Genomic DNA, 20438 nt, shown 5'->3' with positions numbered 1-20438 from the left:
CTTGGATAGTGGTTTCTGACAGGTCTCAAATTAATACAAACCAATTGAACGTACAATCAGTACATTTTTATCCCAGTCAATTTTTACAGTAACATTCCTGGCTAGATTTTGACGGTAGTTAGCCTACCAGTGTTAAGTTTGAAAGACGTCACGACTACTGTTACCTGGATCTCTGATTGGTTCAGAGACTCTATCCGGGTACTGAGCTGGAACGAGCTAAAGGTACCAATATGGCGGAGGTAAGAGGGAAAACAGGGGAGAAGCATTAGATTTTAAATCGATGTTAAGAAAATGTGTGTTGCTAACTTTCTATTTAAATGTAATCGATTACATAGATTAAGTTGTTTTTGTTCAATATTTGTGGTTTTGTGTCAAAATTGCTGCAAATATCCCTCTAAAATATGTTTGAATGTATACACCGATCCTTCACGACAAGGCCTGTTCGCTCTCAGCTGCTTTGCTAAGGTCTACCGGGCAGACTCAAACGCCAATTTGATGTTGGAAGAAAAATAAATAGACTTGATTTACAATGAATTGCGATTGTGTTTTTCGGTTCTTGTGTAAAAACAAAAACATTCGCCTATAACTGGTGAATTGTTCACAGTTTTAGGTTACCGTGTACGAGGCTAAACAATATATATATTTTTTATTGTCAATAAGGTTAGCTTTAACGCTAATTTCAGAGCATTGGCAGTAAACACAAAACTGGATATAGGGGCCTTGATGTTATTTTGCGTGCCACATCCAAATGGTATCATATTGCTACTTAATATTACAATTCTATAACATTAAATAAACCGCTGTGCGTTCGGTATGTGTTTTCAGGTTGCGGAAAAATGAAGCTTTTTTTATTTATTTATCCTGGTGGATATTATCGACAATGTCTGCTGTAAAAATAAATGTTTGTTTGAACGAACATTTTCGAAAGTGTAACAGTAATATTCACAGATTCAAAATTGCTTAATTGGTGCTCATATTTTTGTTCTTCTAAACAGGCTTCCTTCGGGAGTTCGAGCCCAGGTAATGTCGGAATCATTTTTTTTAATGGAACTTGAATGTGAAATTATGAATATGACATGTCCATTTTATATTCAGTTAATGTCTTGATACCATGTAGCTAAATACATTTATAAAATCTTTATTAAGGAAGTAATTCTTGTAAATAATTTAATTGTGCTGTGGGTGCGCCAATGGTATTGACAAGCAGTCCCAGTTTTGTCAAGGGTATCTTCATTTATTTGTGGTTGTCCTTGTAACGGTGCCTTTAAATTGCATTCTAAAATAGTTTTCGCCCACAGTTGGCTCTTTGTCGTCGGAAGATCATGACTTCGATCCCTCAGCCGAGATGCTAGTTCATGAATATGACGATGAGAGGACTTTGGAGGAGGAAGAGTCATTTGAGGGCGAGAAAAACTTCAACTCAGAGATAGCCGATCTAGAGAAGGTTGGTTGGCTATAGCTACAGATTGTAACACCAGATAATGTGATTTAACACAACTTTTTTTACCATTATACTGGTAGTAGACTATACAAAACATCAGCAGAGATGAACTAACCTTGTATTAGCGATTGGTGGAAACAGGAGTCTCGTAAAATGGATGCATCCAGTTGCACGGGGTCAGTTTGATTTGAGAAAATGCTCTGATATTAAAATAATGTTGTTCATTAAGTAATCCAACAATGTGTACGTCGCCACCTTGTCTATTTCAAGTCTTCTCTCATTAATTGAGACAGGGGTGTCCACCCCCAAAGTGCTGCATGAGACATCCCTGTCTCGATCAATGTGAGAACACTTGAAATAGAAAAGATGGCGGCATACACATTGTTGGATTACTTCATGGACCAAAATATTTTAGTTATTTTAATAGAGCATTTTCTGAATTCAAACAGACCCACTGCAACTGGACACAGACATTTTATGAAACTCATTTTTCCACGAATCGAGGGCGAAGATGGTATCGCCAATACCAGGTTAGTTGGAAAAATCTCTGACAATGTTTTTTAATATCCACACCTGTAATTACCAGTATAATGGTACACATCTTTTTCCCATGAAATCACATTATCTGGTTTTACAATCTGTAGCTAGATTGGCTAATAATATAAATGAATATACTGTTTCCTTTCTTCTAGACAGGCATTGTAGTTGTAATTTTTATTGGAATATTTTTTAATTCTGTCTATGCTTGAATTACCACTTCCCTACTTCAATGAATAAAATGTTATAGGCTGGGGGGGAAGCATAATGTATACATGACTATGTTCTGTGTTATTATGGAAACAGACACTGTGTCATGGAACTTTTTGTCTAACCATTCTTCACATAGCATACATGAAATATCATGATTTTGATTGTAGAGACTTGGTCTAATAGGAGTTCTATTTGTTGTAACAGGAAGGGAACATGCCCTTGGAGGAACTGCTGGCCATCTACCGCTACGAGGCGTCTGTCAGTACGGCTGCAGGATCCAGCATGGACAGCTCTTCTGTGGAGCTGACGGATGAACTGCCAGACATGACTTTGGACAAGGTGAGCAAAATTCAGATTTGGTAAAGGGAATATTAATATATATTAAATATATTTAAAAAATGTTATGTGTACTGTATAGACAAATTTGTGGATATTGAAAGAGGTTTTCAGTCTAATGTATTTTTTATATCATCAGTAGGCCATCTATCCCAACTATTATTACGTTATATGTGTTTTACTTTTGTATTACCTCCCAAGGTGTAGCAAAACAAACTTGATATTTTTAGGGTCAATTGATCCTTGGCGGGTTACCTTCTAACGTTACAAATGGTGATTGTGTTCTTCCACAGGAGGAGATTGCTAAAGACCTTCTATCAGGAGACTATGAGGAGGAGACCCAGTCATCCGCTGATGACCTTACTCCTTCAGTCACTTCTCACGAGGCCACTGACTTCTTCCCCAGAACACTCAGATGTAAGGCAATTCACTTGTATTGCAACTTTATTAGGACACCTCAGGGGTAAATAAGACATTGTCAGAGCTCAAGAGACACCAATTACAAAACGCAGATTCATATAGTGCTTTATAGTGTGAAAGTTATGAGTTACTGCAGTATTTCATTTATTAAAGCTGCAATATAACTTTTTGGGCGACCCAACCAAATTCACAGAAATCTTATGTATTTATTTATTTAATATCCAAAACCTACAATATACTTTCAGTGACGCCGCTCAACAACTACATCATACCAGTCATCCAACAGACTCCCATTCAGAGCGACACACAGAAGCATCCAGGGTCAATGCTTGGATGGGCACATTGACTGATCTCCCACCAGGCCAAAAATCGTGAACCCAACCCCTCCAAGATCCCCCCCCACAGTTCCCCAATAGCTGCTCCTCAACCATTCGAAACCCCTCCCAAGAAGACATTTTTTAGAAATACAATTAATTCCATTCCCCCAAGAACCCCCCTAAATGCACCAACAACCAAGAGAATGAACTAATGAGAAAAAAGAAAGACAGAAGAAAACAGCAAACAACAATGCAAAAAAAGTATTAAATAAATAAATACATTTCAAACAAAGGACATCGAGGACAACTAAAATCATAACAGCAATGCCAAATGTATATGTTTGTGTGCATGTCTGGCACTATTATGTGTATGTGTGTGTTCTTGTATGCGTTTATTTGAATGAGTGTGCGTATATGCATGTGTACAAACACCTGCATGGCATCAGCCTCAGGCAAACTGGCATTAGTTGTAAAAACACTGCCCCTCTGTGTCATTCAATTTTTTTTATTATGTTTATTTTTTAAATGTTGCTTATATTTGTTATGTCATTCTCATTGAATGCAAGTCTAAGAAACGGTAGATATGTTCTATGTGAGCTATTTCTATGCTTCCTGTTATGTTTTGCGTCTTTTACTTTCGGTTTTGTACACAATCTTCAAACAGCTGAAAATTCAACATTTTTGCTTATGGAAAATATATTTCACAGTGGTTTCGATGGTACAATGATTAGCTACACTATACTTGGTTGTTTTGTCACACAAATTGAAATTAGGCAAACCATTCGAATTTTAGCAACCAGAAAATGTCAAGGCGATTTCTGCGTAGTGCATCTACTGTGAAGTGCAGGTGTCATTATTAACAAAAGCACAGTAACTTATTTATCTTGTGCTTTGTCAGCATTTATCCCCTCCCAAACATTCATACCATCTTTTAATATGATCTTATCTTGTCACGTGGTGAGTTGATAAGCACAGGACGCCATTCGGCTAGCAATAATTTTAATGGGGAGTGCCCTTTCTGTCTTTGCATTGTCAGCTAACACTATCTACGACGGTGATAAGGAGTCGGAGTGTGAGGAGGATGGGCCAAGCCCCGAGGACTCCAGAAAGGTAAGAATCCTGTCCTTTTAAAGGTGACTTTATTTGAAGGGGATACAAGATTAGGTTTCCCATAAGCACTAATTGGAGGTCAGTTATTTTACTTTCCAATGGTTACAGTTATTTAGTGACCTTATCTTGGTTAACTTAACCTAGACCTGCATTTGGAAACATGGTGCTGCATGTTCTGTTTTGAGCGGTAAGTCTGTTTGTATTTCGCAGGAAATAATGGTGGGATCGCAGCACCAAGCAGATGTCCCCACTCACCTCTGTCACTATGGTGTTGATGAGAAGGGTGAGTGGAGGCTTTCTTATGAGGTTAACCCATAAACATATTGTCAAAGTTGCATTTGACAGTCAGATATTTAGAAGTGTTTCCAAGTGTAATATTGCATAGTGTCTAACATTGTGATTATCATCTGCCATTTTCGTACAGTATACGAAGATGATGACCAGTTGCTATGGACCCCGGACGTGTTGTCAGAGAGTAAGGTCAGGGACTTCCTGTGTGAGGAGTTGTCATGGGCAACTGACGAGAGGACAAGAAGTGACACGGCAGGAGCTCATGTGAAAGACAATGAGCAGGTCAGTCATCACTTTAAGACTCACTGGATGTCGTAACATTAGATATGCTCCTGCTGCCATCACAGAGTTCACCTATTCCTCTGTTGTCTCCCTGTAGGCTCTGTATGAGCTTGTGAAATGCAACTACAATACCCACAAAGCATTGGAGCGGTATTGCAGTAATGTGAAATCCTCAAAGGGTAAGTTACCATTTTGAATGATTAGTAGACTCATAAATGTCACTCTATTGTGAGGGAAAATGACTCCTTGTGATTTTTACAGAGGAATCCCCACCGTGGTCTGAAGATGAATGCAGAAACTTTGAACATGCTCTACAGATATACGATAAGAATTTTCACCTCATACAGAAACACAAGGTGGGACTCTCTCTGTTACTGATTAAAGGGTGGAGAAATTATCATAATGTTGAAAGCTTCTGTAAGGATATGGACACTTTTTATTTAGCCTTTCTTTAAAAAGCCTTTGACACTAACTTCCTGTGTTGTAGAACTTTTCTCTTTATCATGTATTTCTTCCCTTCATCAGGTGAAGACACGGACGGTAGCTGAATGTGTGGCCTTTTACTACATGTGGAAGAAGTCGGAGCGCTTTGATTTCTTCGTCCAGCAGAACCGCTTTGGCAAAAAGAAGTATAGCAGCTATCCTGGCGTAACGTAAGTGATCGTTCATTCTGCTCAACAGTAGTAACAGGTCTGAATTCATTGCCAAATGTATGTAGACAGAGTTCTCTCTGAATATGATGAAAGCCTGTGTTTGCAGATTTTATTTTATTGTGCTTGCAACTACATGAAAGGGGTGGCTCATGGTTATTAAAGGAGAATCTGTCTATGGCTGATTGTGTGTTAACCTCGTGTGTCTTCCCTCTGCCTGCAGGGACCTGATGGACCGGCTGGTGGACGAGGCGGAGGGCCTGGCAGTAGACAGCTCCTCCTCTGTTTGCTCAGGTGGAGGGGGGGTGAGGATGGAGCCCACCACAGAGCAGCAGCTCAGCCTGCTCAACTCCATCACTGCCAGCGACCTCACAGGTTAGTCAACAGGGTCTCAGATGTTCCACACTGCATGTAGCACAAACAGACCCCATCATCCTTGACAGGGTAACTATATTTTTCACAAGCCTAACTTCAGATCTGGTATTCAGTATGAATCTACAGTACACATATTATACACAACAATACAACTTTATACAATCTACATAAGTCCTAAAAACAATACATATGAAATCCACAGATAACCAAGTAGTTTATATACGTGTCCCCCTCCCTCAGCCCTGAGTAACAGCGTGGCCACAGTGTGCAGCCCAGCGGAGGTGAGCTGCCTGGACTCGTACAGTTTCCCCCCTCTGGAGAGCCTTCACCGGGGGTCCCTAGCCCACGACGAGCCCCTGGGCTTTCCATCCAACGGAGGGGATCCCAACTGTCTCAACATGCTGGATGCTGGCTTCTACCACTCGGACCTGGGCCAGCTGGGTGGGGTGTGCGGGGCCAAGGAATGTGAGCGGCCCTCTAAGAGGCTCAAGTTGGCACTGCCCGACTCCTTCATCAACGATGCTTCTGTGGGAAACCTCGGAGTGGACTTTGAGGGGCGACGGAAAATGACACACCACCGTATCACTGGGACCAAGATGGCAGTGTCCGTCACAGACTTTGGGAGTTTGGCGGGGAGCCCAACAGACTTATGGGAGCACACACACGGCATCACGCACAGCACAGCACGGCGCTCCAGTCAGTGTGACGACCCGCCGCCCCGCCCCCAGAGTTCCACCTTTAAAACCACCCTCCCATGTGTACATAAGACTCACTCACTGGAGAATTAGATTTGTATTTAATAATTATATATATGAATATACATTTATTTCATTTGAAATATGACATCAGTGATGTCTTTATTGTATAGAACTAAAAATCTTGATTTCTCAAGAGTTTATATAGCCATTTATTTTCTCTGGTCCTGAGATGTTTAATGTCCGTGTTTGTGTACAGTGGGGTCCGGCCCAAGGCTGCGGATAGACCGTTGTTTGTCCCCCCCCCCAAGTTATCCTGTCACTCATATTCAGCTGCCAAAACATCTTTGTTCTGGTTTCATATGTAGTTTGTTCATTGTTAAAGTGGTACTTTTGATTGAATATCAGTGTTTACAGGTAATTATAGTATTCAGGCTTGGGCAAATGTTATTTTGTCTGAGATGAGCCTGGGGTTTGTATTTAATGCAACAACACTCATTGTTGTTGAGGCGTTGTAGGTTATAACTTGTTAAAACCTCCCCCTCTGCCTTAGTTTTTTTCTGCTGTGGAAGCTTATTTTGTACTCAACCTGCTTTTTTTCAGACCTTAACAGTCCAATGTGGCCAAACCGGAGGAGAATGTTCTAGAAATGTAACAGTATATTATATGATAATTTCTCATTGTTCATTCTCGTGAGTCGTGACAGGTCAAGACAGTTTTAAATTTAGAGGCTATAAGGCTGAATCTAACACCCCAATAAGCAGAGCAGCTTTATCTGTCCATCAGATTGTCTGAAACGTTTCCTTAAAAATCGCTCGTATTGCCCCAGAAATTAGTCTATATCATGAAAATATTTTACTTTATGAAGGAAAATGTTTTTTGGATTGGTATAAGTGTTGCTTTGAGATGTCATGTGTTCAGTTACAGTAATGTATATAGTTTCTACCCTATACTCGTGGCACAATATAAATCTATTTGGCCCAGGCAAGTTGTGCTGTTTGCATGTTTATCATGGAGTTCGTTGAGCTTGACCATTCGGCAAAAAATACAAAAAAAGAGCAAAACGATTCTAAATTGTATTGCAACTAAAACAGCCTGCGTAAGATTGTTAGAAGTATTATTTCCTTGTTTAAAGCCACTTTCATGTAACTTCCACAGTACGGACGGGAGGATGCCTTTTATTATCCGGTCTATAAATTAATGTCCAGTTGCAGTCTAACAGCCTACTTCTATTTCTCTTGACTGAACTAATTGTGAATTGTTGATTGTCGTGGAGTCATCACTGTGTTAATGAGTGCAGTAATAGTGTTTACTTAATTTAACTATGCATTGTGATTTGGATAATTAGTTTGTTTTTGGGGTATTTAATTCTGAATGTCAGACACAGAAGTCCATAGATTTTTACATAAAGATGTACCATCCAATAATTCACTATCCTGAGTGTGTCCTGTCGGGTTTCTTGCATATGATCATTGGTTTTACCTAGGTAGGTGTTATCTAGTCACTATTTCTATGGCAAACATTGGAGTCGGCTGTTTGTTCACCTTGCATTGTTTCCCCAAATGTGGACAGTTTCATGTAAATAATTAGCTAATATCCTTGAAAATGTCTTCATTGACTTAAACTTGTGAATCTGGGTTGATACAAAGACTTTAAATTGTATTCCTTGTAAAAGGGCAATGTGTAGATATGTACAGACATTACATGTTCTTACGTTTTACTGGTGGACTTTGTTTGGATACTTTGGGGGGACAATGCATGCTAGCTGTGTGACAGTTCTTGAAAATGTACCACAAAAAGGCTTTACCTAAGACTTATTAATATTATTCAATGTCGCATTTTGTGTTCTGAAGTCTGCAATCATACGTACAAATCCCATTTTGTTTCTCTTTTATCATTTTATTTTCACATTGCTGTCTTTGTCTTGGTGATAAAGGGATTGCTTCTGTAGTCCCTATCTTGAGAGATGGGTCTAGTCCAGAATCAAGCCCTTGTTCCTATCCCTTAGGTACTTGCATAGATCTGGTATGGTTGGATAAATATAACCAAAAATGGTATACCATATTGCTTATACCCATCAAATACTTAGATACATCAAGTGCCTAGGGAGATGTACCAAATGATTGTTGCTCACCATCATACAAAGTGCAGATGCAGTGGGTGTGTCCAGGTGCTCTCTAGCTTTAGAAGTGCAGGGATTTCGTTTTCACCCAACCAATGGTTTGTACAAAGACTCGGAAATACTGTCTGAATGTAAAGGCCATTGACTAGTAGATTAATATTTAGATTTTACAACCCTGTGCTGAAATCTCGTGATTTCATTGAGACTTGTGTAAGAAAGCACTAAACTAATTCCTTTTATATTTTGTATTGTGTTTTGAAGATAGGGGGGGGGGGGGTGACTATAGCAGATATATATAAAATCTAGTTCTGTGAATAAAACCTGCAAAACGTGTATCCAGAAATAGACAATCAACATATTTACAATCAAATGTTAAGAAAATCTTTATTGTTTATAAGAATTGTACATAGACACTGAATTGTTTTTTTTTTCTTTTGGTTTTAAGCATTTTGTATTTTCTGTTCTTTAATACATGGTGTACGGATCCAGAAAAAAGATCTGGAAAATGTCTCAAGACTCCTGCTTTGACTTGTGTGACAGCACAATTGTGATTTTTGTGGTGTTCCCTAAAATGTGTTACCTGTCTCCAACTTCTTCACTGACATCACTATGGTGGGTCTATACTTTATAGTTGTCCCCCACAATCGGGGCGGGGACTGTGGCTCCGTCTGTTCATACGTTAGTCACATGGGATATCTCAGACCGCAAAGGCCTGATTTTGAAGAAACATCACTGAATGATCTGTCATTCCATAGAGATCCAGCATTTACAAAATTACACTGATTGGCCAGATGGTGGTGCTATAAAAGACTGGAAATACCAACTTTGAAAGGTCACACCCCTCACCTTGTTTGACCTAAAACATGAAAGTTGGTACATGTATCCCTCTCCTCACAAGGAACACATTTGCCTTAGGTCTGCCGTGATGGACCTTCTGCCATTTAGAATTTTGTAAAATAAACCCTGCTCTTCTGGTACCAAATGACAGATCTGCATGAAACTGTGGCATCTATGGACAAAGGTGCAATATTTTCCAGACTAGTACCAATAAACATTCACATGGGTGTGGTCAAGAACATAAATACATCTAAATCAGTTAAGGATATTCGCATTGTATCACAGTTTGTTTACAGTGTTTAAAACACTTTCAAGACATCGACCACACAGTGGCACTATAACAGACATGTTTATATATTTTGATCTGTTTGACTTGTGTACTGAAATTTGGCACACATGCTCAGGGAAATGAGTTTAGCTAAGCCACGTGATATTGCAGACATTGTGATTTATTTTATTTAACCAGGCAAGTCAGTTAAGAAAAAACTCTTATTTTCAATGACGGCCTAGGAACAGTGGGTTAACTGCCTGTTCAGGGGCAGAACGACAGATTTGTACCTTGTCAGCTCTGGGGTTTGAATTTGCAAACTATCGGTTACTAGTCCAACTCTCTAACCACTAGGCTATGCTCTTGCCGTAAAGAGACGTCTTTTACAAAATTACACTGATTGGCCCAAGGACGACATGTTTACTGTATGTTCCCGAAGAAAACTACATTATAGGGGGTTTTAGCATAATGTATCTCGGGTTCTGTAGTAGTCACATCGTGTCTGGCATTGTTAATCAATTTGTACTTTTCTAACAGTACTAAGAATGTGTTAGTAGTACTTCAAGTTTTGAAATCAAAATGTACTTTGAGCGCAGTATACAATATTATGCCTAGTTTAGTAGGTTAAACAACGATGCAAAATCTGAATACAAAATCATTCTATTCTGTGGCTGTATGAAACAGCAAACATAACGCGAATTAGGCTACCTGCCGCCCCGGTTAGAACGTTGGACTACTAACCGAAAGGTTGCAAGATCGAATCCCCGATTTGACAAGGTAAAAATCTGTCATTCTGCCCCTGAACAAGGCAGTTAATTAACCCACTGTTCCTAGGCCGTCATTGAAATTAAGAATGTGTTCTTTAACTGACTTGCCTAGTTAAATAAAGGTAAAAATAATAATAATTCTGCGATGACATTACTTCATCTTTGTAATTTACCTCCATGATAAAATGGTAACAACCATTACTGTAGTTAGATGTGTTGAAAAAGATTCAACGATATGTCCTTTTATTTGATTAACAACTCATTACACAATATACAAAGTATCTTACAAAACAGTATACCAACTAATACAGACAAACTTTATACACAGGGGTATAATCATTATTTATTGTTTTAAATACAAAAGTGCTTTACCATTTTTTAGATTATGCAACATTTAAATAAAATGTAAATTCAATAAATTCTGTCCACAATCCGGATTTGGGCGAGTGCTCGGCTCGTTCTCGATGCAGTGTGCTGTTGAAATCTACGACCACTAGGAGAAATACGGTGAAAAGAGTGTCCATGGTACAACCGAACTTTCTGGTTACATTGAAGGGGATCGATTAAAGTCCCCAGGGCCCGTGTAGGCGTGTTTCGGTTGGAACTCGATTGCATTCGATTTTGGAACCGGGCTGCCTCCCGGGCGTGAGCCAGGTGCCCCTTTCAAAAGCCACAACCCTTTCAGAGCAAGGGGAACAACTACTTCAAGGTCTCAGAGCGAGTGACGTCACCGATCGAAACATTATTAGTGTGCAACCCGCTAACTAGCTTGTCATTTCACACCGGTTACACACAGATTACCGTTCGATTTGAGAATTGCCCTCCTCCCCGTTTTTGCCCATTGATGTGAGACGTGCCCGGTGCCCCGCGGCTGAGCATAATCGAATCCGCCCATTGTAACAACGTTGGATACGATGCGAACGCTGCAGTTTCATTGGTTTATCATTACAGAAAGGCGTGGTTAAATCTTGTTTATTCTGTTGATTATGAAAGGTCAAATAGTGGTTGAAACCTATGACATTGCAGTAGGTTTTGGCATATGAAAAGGTGAGAAATTGGCTATCTAACGTTAAGAATGGGCGGCGCACGCGCCCTCGGCTTCAAGGGATGTCTGAAGATTGGAGGCTCTCAAATAAGAAATCTGCTTAATGCAAAAAAATTCTTCCTTTTCGATTGCGATGGCGTGATATGGCACGGAGAAGAGGCAATAACTGGTGCCCCTAAGGTGGTGAGTTCTTTGATTAAACACGGCAAAAACGTGTTTTTCGTTACAAACAATTGCACTAGGCCACGTAAGAATTACGTGAACAAGTTCTACCGTCTGGGCTTTACTGATGTTATGCAAGAGCAGATATTCAGCTCCTCGTATTGTTCGGCGCTTTACCTGAGAGATGTCGCTAAGGTGCAAGGTAAGGTGTTTGTCGTCGGCGGAGAGGGAGTGCGTAATGAACTGTTACAGGCTGGCATTTCTTTCGTTGGTGACGAAGACGCGCCTGACGGCACTATATTTAACTGCGCATTGGCCTCGGATGTCAAAGCGGTCCTCGTTGGACACGATGACAAGTTTACCTTCCTTAAATTGGCCAAAGCCTCCTGCTATTTGCGGGATCCAGAGTGTCTGTTTTTGGCCACCGATGTGGACCCCTGGCAGCTGCAAGATGGAAGGATATTGCCAGGTATGGTACCGATGCTGTGCACTAACTAACCTAGCTACTAAACTAACCGACTGGTGTGCGTGTGAAAGAGAGGAACAGAGCTAGAGAAAAATAATAATAACATGTACTCTATTTCCAACCCCCATCTCTCTCTGTCAGGTTCTGGGTGTCTGACAGCAGCGCTGGAAGTGGCCACAGGTCGGAAGGCTATGGTGATAGGCAAGCCCAGTCCCTTCATGTTTGAGTGCATCTCCAGCCAGTTCAGAGTTGACCCAGCCCAGTGCCTGATGGTGGGTGACCGCTTGGAGACAGACATGCTGTTTGGGGCCAACTGTGGCCTGGATACCATGCTTACACTCACAGGGATCTCTCAGATGAAGACAGCCCAGGAGTACAGAGACAGTGATCACTCCACAAATCAGAGCTTTGTACCGGACTATGTAGTGGATACCATTGCTGACTTCTTACCTGCTTTTGAGGACTGACTTTGTGTTTCAGATGGTGTTATTGGTTCACCAGTGTTGAGTGACTCTGCTGTTATAACTGTCTTATAACTGACTGTTCAAAATATTACTAAGTTTAAGAAAAACAGTTGTAGGATCAGGAGTGAAATGTTACTTCTTTATTCCAGTATTGGTTGTAAGAACTACTCATCCCAGGTAATGCCGTTTGTTAACATTAAAGTTTCTAGCAATCAGGTCTCAATAATGTTGACATTTTTGGCAGTGTGTGTAGGCCTACTGTAAATATTCCAATGCATTTTTGATGTGTATAGTGGTGTAAATGTGATGTGGTCTGTGTTTCAGATATCCCTTATGGGTTTTAGAACATGTGAAGATCCATATTTCTGAATGGCCTGTGACCGTTGCAGACTTACCACATTGATATGAGGCAATCAATGCACAAATAGTATTGGAGAAACACTGAAAACATTTGAAAGAAAAGCTTTGAGATAATGACTATTTGTCTTTTCAATGTATTATGATCTTGTAAGTCATTTAATACAACTGGTGCCAGTACTGTCAGTTGAACTATTCCTGTTGTGAACTCCTTTGCTGGAAGACAAATGTGAGATTTTTTTACATTCATATTAGACTATTTCCCTTGGGTGTGGTGTTTGACATGTATTGTCAGATCCAATAAATGTATATTTATCTGAACGCTCCTGTCTCAATGAATCATTCTCTAAATACTCAACACCAGACAAAACCAAGTTAATGTTCTAACATGTGTGTTAAGGTCCATTGTTTACTCACTGTGGCACAAATGCCATCTTAAATATAAAGAAAATCACAGGCAATTTCACAGTAATCATTTTAATCATTCTTGTCCAATATCAAACAAAATCCATTCACTGCCATTGTATCCTACCTGCTTTGTACCCGAACAAACTTGCACCAGATTAATCCATGTTAATCTGGGCCATGAGAAATGAGCCCTTCATTTTCTTCAGTTTTGTGGCGTAATTCAGTCTGGTCCTTGTCATAGAAATATGCAACTATCGACAACAATGTAGTGTAGGGATGGGATAACGGGCTGGTCAATGGTACACAGATGTACTGTTGATGCCAACATTAACCTTCAAGGTTTGAATTCAGTGAAGGTGTAAAATAGTGAGCACTGAATGAGGTGGGTGCTGAACAAATAATATAAGTGGAAGATTTACTGTAATGGCTTTTCTAAAATAAAACTAAATATACCCATTGAAATTAAGGTAGAATCAAGCAAAACATATCTACAGTCACATCTTTAAAAATAAACTTTATATGTACAATTTCAACATGAATAAAATCTTTATTCTGCATGACGTTTAATGAGGTGTTGCAGCAGGTCCTCTTGTTGAAGAACAAAATTAGGCAAAGAAACTGATTTCCACAGATAAGGACCTTGGTTGCATTCACTGAGTCACTCAGGTCCACCACGCTGAAAAATAAACCGGAAGAAGAGTTGGTGGTTAGTGAGATCTTAACTGTATTACAACACTAAGGTAACAGTTAATGCACTTTGTGTACCTGGGATGCCTTATGTAACACTACAGGCTGAATTCAAAGCACATATCATACCCATGAGTGTAGCCGTATGTTACCACCTGTTACTTAAAAAAAATATATATATAAAAAAAAAAAATCAACAATAGCACACAATTACAGCACTTCTTCAGTGCCACAGATAGGCACTAACCTGAATATAGTCCATCTCTTCTGCTTCCAGTGCTCTCCTGCGGTATCTTTGGGGGAGTTCCTTCACTGTGGCCAAGCTGTCTGGGGTTCCAGGGAGCCGAGTGAGAGGTCCAGGGGGTCTTGATAACGGCAGCGGCACTACAAGTGGAGGTGGACTAGGAGAGCTGACTGCTAATGTTTTAAGAGCCTCTTGGACTGAAACAGAGGAAATTGTTGTTGTTTTAAAAAATATTCATGTAGCTTTTAAAATCAGTGACTTTATTGTTTTAAACATCCTTTGTGTTTTATGTTATTTTAATTCATCACTTTTATTGCTTCATTAGCACATTCAGAGCACTGTTTCTATAATGAAATCGGAAAGGACTAAAATAACCTCTTCCTAAATTACACACAGTCGTTGACATGTTTTTTTTTTTTAAATGGAAAATCAAGTCAGTCAGTGTTTCCCCTTTTATTTGAAAAGAACTTCATAACAATACCCAGGTTGGCCAACAATGTCAAACTAACAGAGGACAAATGTTAATGCGGTGAGCTACAAAGTAATATTACAATAGAACATTGTTTGACGCAATTCATACTGCCTATCATGTTCAAGTTAATGCAACTAATCAACATGCAACCAACACATTGATATGCAATAGGCTACATGTTGATGAACAAAGCATAATTGCATACAGTAGCCGTGTCCCTGAACAGTCAAAGGGTGGAATGTCCTCTTCAATAGGGTTAGCACTATGAATGGACAAAAAGAAAACAATAGCTAGTGCAACATCAAACTGACAAGTTGCTACTCACCATTCGGCCTGAGCACCCCCTCTCTGTTGGGAAACTTGATTAGTGGAGCATGAGGTTTCACAGCCTGAAAGGTAGTCAAATGAAACCAGACAAATTCAAATCGACCACTTAAATTAAAAGTAGTTGTTATGACACTTGTCTTTTGCAGCCAGCCAGTCCTATATACTGTTTAATGCTATGAAGTGAAAACAATGCCATATTGTATTGTAGGCCTACACATGTTTATCATTACTTTGAATAAACTGTATACTGGGAAGCTGCAAGGAGATAACTAGCCAGCTAGCTACTGGACAAAATAAATGAGCTAGCTAGAGTAAACACTTTGACAGGAAGAACTACTGATTAATGAACTTGCTATTTATAGCCTTAGTTCAACACCAAACCACATAAATCATGTTACACTTATGCCAGTAAGAGTGGATCGAGTTAACTTTCATCTATATACTAGCTAACTACATGCTAACATTTTGGAATTTCATGCAGACCAACAAGGGCATAAGCACGGGTAGCTTGCTCGTTAGCTTTGGGGATGCAAAGCAATAACATAAATGTCGCTGGTTTCTGACCTTGAAACCGTAACGTCTTACATTAACTAGTCAACTTTTAAATGTACTCACTTGAGTGACAAGAGTTGTTGCAGAGCGATAAATTACCCAGTTAGACAAGCGTACCTGTACAACCCGCCCAACAGTCGCCATTTTGCTACTGACTTTGCCCCCCATGACCTCACGGGTCTTCTTCCGGTTGAGAACAATTCGCAGTTCCTAAAAAGTACCAGAGCATTTGTCATGTGAAAATAACCAAGTACACTGTATGGAAACCATAGGTTGAGAACAACGGTATCGATGGGATGTGATGCGAATGTGAGCTGTCAAAAAGCTAACCGGGTCACCGGCGGATAACACAGTCACATTCAGAGTCAAATACAGAATAAAATATCTATGCACGGGCTCCAAACCCTTCATAATTTCTTACCTTTGTATAGATGCAGTCAGCTGAAAATAGGCTTTACTATTCGAAATAACAGTAAACGTTCAGGTCAGTTTCTCATGCCATTACTGTCAAACGTGACTTTTGCTTGCACCAACTTGATTTCTAAGAATAACACAAGGAAAATCCTCTTAGTCGATCAAAATGCTGGTATCAGACAAATTCCATCAACCACACCGAGCTACGTAGGGTCCATTGAAAATTAACATTGTTTTATATGTCCAAATAATCCCTATAGAGTATAAACAATGACAACCGCGGTTAGCAAAGGAAAATAACCTACCGGTACCTTAATTTTACTCCGCCTAGAAAAAAGCGGGGGGATACTGAAGAATTACTTGGTCACGTGGTTAGTCTTAATTTCCTGGCGGTATATTCAATATTGCACCAAGAGCCTATCATCGAGTCGGATTTTAAAGGACGTGACGTTTAACCAATGGAAATATTGTTACGGAAATTGTTAAAATGACTTGTCCAATAGGATTAGACTTCTCACTTCAGTTGAGTAGAAATGTTGTATTGGTTTGCAAGTTTAACTGCTAAAGGGAATCCATACATTGTTTGTGTATTGAAAACTAAGAAAAGGGTACGTATTATATAAACGTGTGTATTATATATTATATTTCAGTTAGTGTTAATTAATTAGTTGCTTTCAAGTTCTTGCCCGACATTCCTGTCATTTAGCTGGCAAGCTAACTTTAGCTGGGGTTGTCTGCTTGCCTTTATCTAAGTCGTTCACTGATCATCTCTAGTTTCACTGACTTAGATGGAAAGGTAATTACAGAGTTAAACAATTAAAGAAAATCATAGCTAAATGTCCTTTCCTTGAGTTGATTGTTCTTCTCTATGGTTCTCTTGACGTTGGCGGTGAACACACTGACTGACACTATTTAATTTTCCAGGCAATAATTGAACATGGAGTCCTTGGATAGACTGGAGAACCTTGCCTCAAGTCTTGAGACCGTGGCATTGAATGGTTTTCAGGCTACTCCGGTTGACAATGGACAGAAGGACAGCTCACCTGCAGAGATGCTAAGGTTTCTCTACAATTCTTATCTATAGATCATTCAATCATTCTGCAATACATTCAGATGAATATGTATCATTCAGAATTACCATTTAACCAACCCATCTGTCACAGAGTATGTAATACAGGTAACTGCCAAAATAATAGAAACACTTGAGTAAATGAGGGATGCAAAGTATACTGAATCAGGTGCTTCCATCCAGGTGGGGTTTCTTCGGGAAACGTGCCTCAATGAAGGGATGGGATAGCCCCCGTACTTCAGCAGGAGGATGAAAAGGGCAGTTTTCCTGGAAAATTAGCAGTATTTTCGATCTTATCAATGGAGCAGTGTGGATAAAGGTACAATTTTGAGCACAGTGGCATATCCCATCCCTGCATTGAGGTACTCTTTCCCGACCAATATCTTGTGCCGGTTCCATGGTTTCTTAATGTAACCATGACTGCTTTACGATCTCAATGCAGCTCGTAATGGTTGGTATCTTCTGGCAAGGTGCAATTGAAGCTGTTCTGGCTCGTGGAGGCCCAACGCCCTATTAAGAGACTTTATGTTGGTGTTTCCTTTATTTTGGCAGTTACCTATGAATATAGCTGACACTTCTTAACAAGACTTGGTATTACATTCTACATTCATGAGTGTTTCTCCCCTCAGGATGAAAGAACAGATGTCAAATCAATGTTTTGAGATGGCAGTGAAGCTCCAAGCAGGTAAATTACATTACCTTTATTACTGAATTGGGTATGCTGATATACTATGTGACAATAAGACTGTAATTATTTAGCAATTTCAAATGTTCTTTATCAGGAAAAAGCAAAAGATCTTCTTGCAGTCCATCTGATGCTGAGAAAGACTTGTGAGTGTCTTTAGTTTGCATCATCTCATGTAGGCCTATCCATAACCAAAAGGAATATTTTCTCAACTCATATTTTGAAAATGTGGATTTCTTTGTCTCTGGATCATCCACAGGCTGGATTATGCAAATACTTTGGAGGAAGCAAAAATCATTCATTTTAACAAGACATTGGCCTTACACAGGTAACTATCACATTTCTGTATTGATATGTAAAGTAATGGTCTTTCAATCCATGAATTACTAGTGCATTAGTTATGATAATAGTTATGTGTTGCTTGCAAACCCTTTAAGTAGAAGTTTGGAGCATCAGTTCAATTTGGACAGTCTATATGTTTTACTGATTATACATTGTGTTGTATTTGTCAGGATGCAGGTGTGGCATGCCATCTCTGAGAAGCTGAAACAGAGTGATCCAGAGGCTGTGTAAGTCCAACAGGAGCAGATTGTAACAGCCTGTTTGCGTCCCAAATGGCACCCAATTCCCTATATAGTCCTCTACTGTTTACCAGAGCCATATTTACTATATAGGAAATAGGGTGCCAGGAAATAGACCCTGTCTTATTGATAGCAGTTCCTCCTAAACTGGCCTTTGAGAATAAAAAATATTATTAACACTACCATTGATATACTTTGGGATTGATTTGAATTTGTTTGCATTGTTTGTAAAAATGTCAATTACACACACCACCAATAGTTATCAGTTGTTTCCCTACCGACATTGTTATTACACTTTACTTGCCTATACTGTACATAACTAACGTTACCAATCTAAAAACATGTAACTATATATTTTTAGCACTACTTGATGTGGTGTGGGGCCTGTATATTTTTATTCCAGAGCAATGAGGGGACTGACCAGTTGTAGCCTAGACCTTTGTTCAAAGATAAAGACACTTCAGCAGGTGGGTGCATCTGTTTTCAATATGGTTGAAAGTTTTCAACAATCTGATGGTGTGATTGTTATCCAACCGTTTTATAAATGAGAACAGAATGTTTATTGTTTTCATCAGAAAAACGGTGCAGTCATTGGCTTGGCTCTGCTGTGGTGTCACCAATTGTTGCAGATTTATGGAATGCTTTTTCTGACCTCTTGTTTGTTTTGTCAAAAGGAATCATGTGAGCTGCAGGACCAAATCACAGATGTTAAAAAGCAGAGGCTAGGTATTACATCACCCACACTATTACTGCTTTACCAAGGATGTATAGGAAAGTTAAAATGTATTTTTTGAACCTACTCTTATGAGGGTGTAAGAATTCACTAAATTTTAATGAAGATTAACAATCACTACTTTAGTGAATGTTTTCGTACTTTGCCTTGTAGTTCAGGAGGATAAGTGACATGAATAAAATAAAATCCCTCAAGCATATTTTAGTCTTTGACATATGTTTTATTTATTTTTCTGCAGATCTAAAGCGTCTCACTCATGAGAAGATGAAGGAGATGGATGAACTGAAGAGGAAGAGGGAGCACCCAGAGGCAGAGAAGTACAGAAATGTCCTGCAGAAAGGCCAGTCTCATCTGGAGAAGTACCAGAAGATGGCCACCATCACACAGAATGTCCTGCGGGTAAATTGCACTCTATATCTTTAAGAATACAGCTCTTTATTCTTAGGGTGTGTCCCAATAATATCTAATTTCTTTTGAAGTGTGCACTTGATTACTTCGTCTCACAAATCTGAAAGCTTTGGACTCGTGTGAATGTCCATGATATTTCTTGTACCAGTCATTTCCATCCAAATCAGTGAAGGGATGTGGGGAAGGAGATTTAATTGGGACAGAGCCTTGGTGCCAAGAGGATGGTAGCATTTTACCTGTTCTGTTAATAATGTCAGAACTCATGATGCTATGTTGTTTTTTTCTTCTCCAGGGGATCATCATTGCCAGTAAAGTGAACTGGAGAGACGACCCCAAATTGAGAGACATCTCCATGACGCTGGAGGACATTCCCATCTCTGAGGAATGAGCTTTCCGCATGGAAGGGAAACATTTCTGTGACATTGTTTATATGTATAATATGTTCAGTTATCAAGGGAGAGGGGGGAGAGAGATAACATTAACTGATGTTAAGAGCACTTGGTAATGTGCATAATACACTGCATCAGCGATGGACATATTTTTGTAATAAACCATTAGTTGTTTTTACAATAAAAATCATCTTTGTATTGACCATGTTTTTTGTTTTGATGCATGATGTTTTGATGCATGATGAAACCACAAGTGTATGGCTTTGCCAGTAGATGGCGGTACGCACCAATCGGCAAAGGTTTCTACCATTCTA

The 20438-nt window shown here is 39.5% G+C and overlaps 4 protein-coding genes across 7 annotated transcripts; 3 read left to right on the top strand and 1 right to left on the bottom strand.

The window, feature by feature from the left end:
* The first annotated feature begins 204 nt into the window (after nucleotides 1–204).
* On the top strand, nucleotides 205–9299 carry mier3b (mesoderm induction early response 1, family member 3 b). Its single transcript, XM_064937073.1, has 13 exons — nucleotides 205–239; nucleotides 996–1020; nucleotides 1299–1444; nucleotides 2396–2530; nucleotides 2821–2944; nucleotides 4301–4374; nucleotides 4585–4657; nucleotides 4799–4947; nucleotides 5045–5126; nucleotides 5209–5303; nucleotides 5473–5600; nucleotides 5821–5972; nucleotides 6213–9299. The coding sequence occupies exons 1-13, from the start codon at nucleotides 231–233 to the stop codon at nucleotides 6758–6760; spliced, it is 1740 nt and encodes a 579-aa protein (XP_064793145.1). The 5' UTR covers nucleotides 205–230; the 3' UTR covers nucleotides 6761–9299.
* A 2123-nt stretch (nucleotides 9300–11422) lies between these two features.
* On the top strand, nucleotides 11423–13476 carry LOC135513986 (chronophin-like). Its single transcript, XM_064937067.1, has 2 exons — nucleotides 11423–12337; nucleotides 12476–13476. Exons 1-2 carry the CDS (start codon nucleotides 11737–11739, stop codon nucleotides 12799–12801), a joined length of 927 nt encoding a protein of 308 aa, XP_064793139.1. The 5' UTR covers nucleotides 11423–11736; the 3' UTR covers nucleotides 12802–13476.
* Nucleotides 13477–13616: 140 nt separating this feature from the next.
* kgd4 (alpha-ketoglutarate dehydrogenase subunit 4) lies at nucleotides 13617–16619 on the bottom strand. 4 transcript variants are annotated; one of them, XM_064937069.1, is made up of 6 exons: nucleotides 16565–16619; nucleotides 16267–16386; nucleotides 15909–16055; nucleotides 15292–15355; nucleotides 14498–14691; nucleotides 13617–14239 (listed from the first exon to the last, which is right to left on the bottom strand). In XM_064937069.1, the coding sequence occupies exons 3-6, from the start codon at nucleotides 16011–16013 to the stop codon at nucleotides 14222–14224; spliced, it is 381 nt and encodes a 126-aa protein (XP_064793141.1). In that variant the 5' UTR covers nucleotides 16014–16055; nucleotides 16267–16386; nucleotides 16565–16619; the 3' UTR covers nucleotides 13617–14221. The 4 variants fall into 4 exon arrangements, with proteins under 4 accessions (XP_064793141.1, XP_064793142.1, XP_064793140.1 ...); XM_064937070.1 differs by having other exon boundaries at nucleotides 16571–16617; XM_064937068.1 differs by having other exon boundaries at nucleotides 16267–16604.
* Nucleotides 16620–16764: 145 nt separating this feature from the next.
* cenph (centromere protein H) lies at nucleotides 16765–20326 on the top strand. Its single transcript, XM_064936404.1, has 10 exons — nucleotides 16765–16867; nucleotides 17184–17318; nucleotides 17958–18013; nucleotides 18111–18159; nucleotides 18273–18341; nucleotides 18526–18582; nucleotides 18998–19061; nucleotides 19269–19320; nucleotides 19566–19726; nucleotides 20028–20326. Exons 2-10 carry the CDS (start codon nucleotides 17197–17199, stop codon nucleotides 20121–20123), a joined length of 726 nt encoding a protein of 241 aa, XP_064792476.1. The 5' UTR covers nucleotides 16765–16867; nucleotides 17184–17196; the 3' UTR covers nucleotides 20124–20326.
* Nucleotides 20327–20438: the final 112 nt, after the last annotated feature.

This window comes from Oncorhynchus masou, chromosome 25 (assembly GCF_036934945.1).
Source record: "Oncorhynchus masou masou isolate Uvic2021 chromosome 25, UVic_Omas_1.1, whole genome shotgun sequence".
Taxonomy (NCBI): Eukaryota; Metazoa; Chordata; class Actinopteri; order Salmoniformes; family Salmonidae; genus Oncorhynchus; species Oncorhynchus masou.
Note: the sequence above shows the minus strand (reverse complement) of the source record. Positions and strands in the feature narration are given on the sequence as shown.

Bases quoted from the DNA above. Each gene is read 5' to 3' on its own strand.
- kgd4 (XM_064937069.1), bottom strand. From the start codon at position 16,013: ATGGGGGGCAAAGTCAGTAGCAAAATGGCGACTGTTGGGCGGGTTGTA. The intron at 15,356-15,908 runs GTGAGTACATTT...ACTACCTTTCAG, and splicing joins CAACAACTCTTGTCACTCAA to GCTGTGAAACCTCATGCTCC. The intron at 14,692-15,291 runs GTGAGTAGCAAC...CCTCTGTTTCAG, and splicing joins GGGGGTGCTCAGGCCGAATG to TCCAAGAGGCTCTTAAAACA.
- LOC135513986 (XM_064937067.1), top strand. From the start codon at position 11,737: ATGGGCGGCGCACGCGCCCTCGGCTTCAAGGGATGTCTGAAGATTGGA. The intron at 12,338-12,475 runs GTATGGTACCGA...TCTCTCTGTCAG, and splicing joins AGATGGAAGGATATTGCCAG to GTTCTGGGTGTCTGACAGCA.
- mier3b (XM_064937073.1), top strand. The intron at 2,531-2,820 runs GTGAGCAAAATT...GTTCTTCCACAG, and splicing joins CAGACATGACTTTGGACAAG to GAGGAGATTGCTAAAGACCT. The intron at 4,948-5,044 runs GTCAGTCATCAC...GTCTCCCTGTAG, and splicing joins ATGTGAAAGACAATGAGCAG to GCTCTGTATGAGCTTGTGAA.
- cenph (XM_064936404.1), top strand. From the start codon at position 17,197: ATGGAGTCCTTGGATAGACTGGAGAACCTTGCCTCAAGTCTTGAGACC. The intron at 17,319-17,957 runs GTTTCTCTACAA...TTCTCCCCTCAG, and splicing joins TCACCTGCAGAGATGCTAAG to GATGAAAGAACAGATGTCAA. The intron at 18,583-18,997 runs GTAAGTCCAACA...TTTTTATTCCAG, and splicing joins CAGAGTGATCCAGAGGCTGT to AGCAATGAGGGGACTGACCA.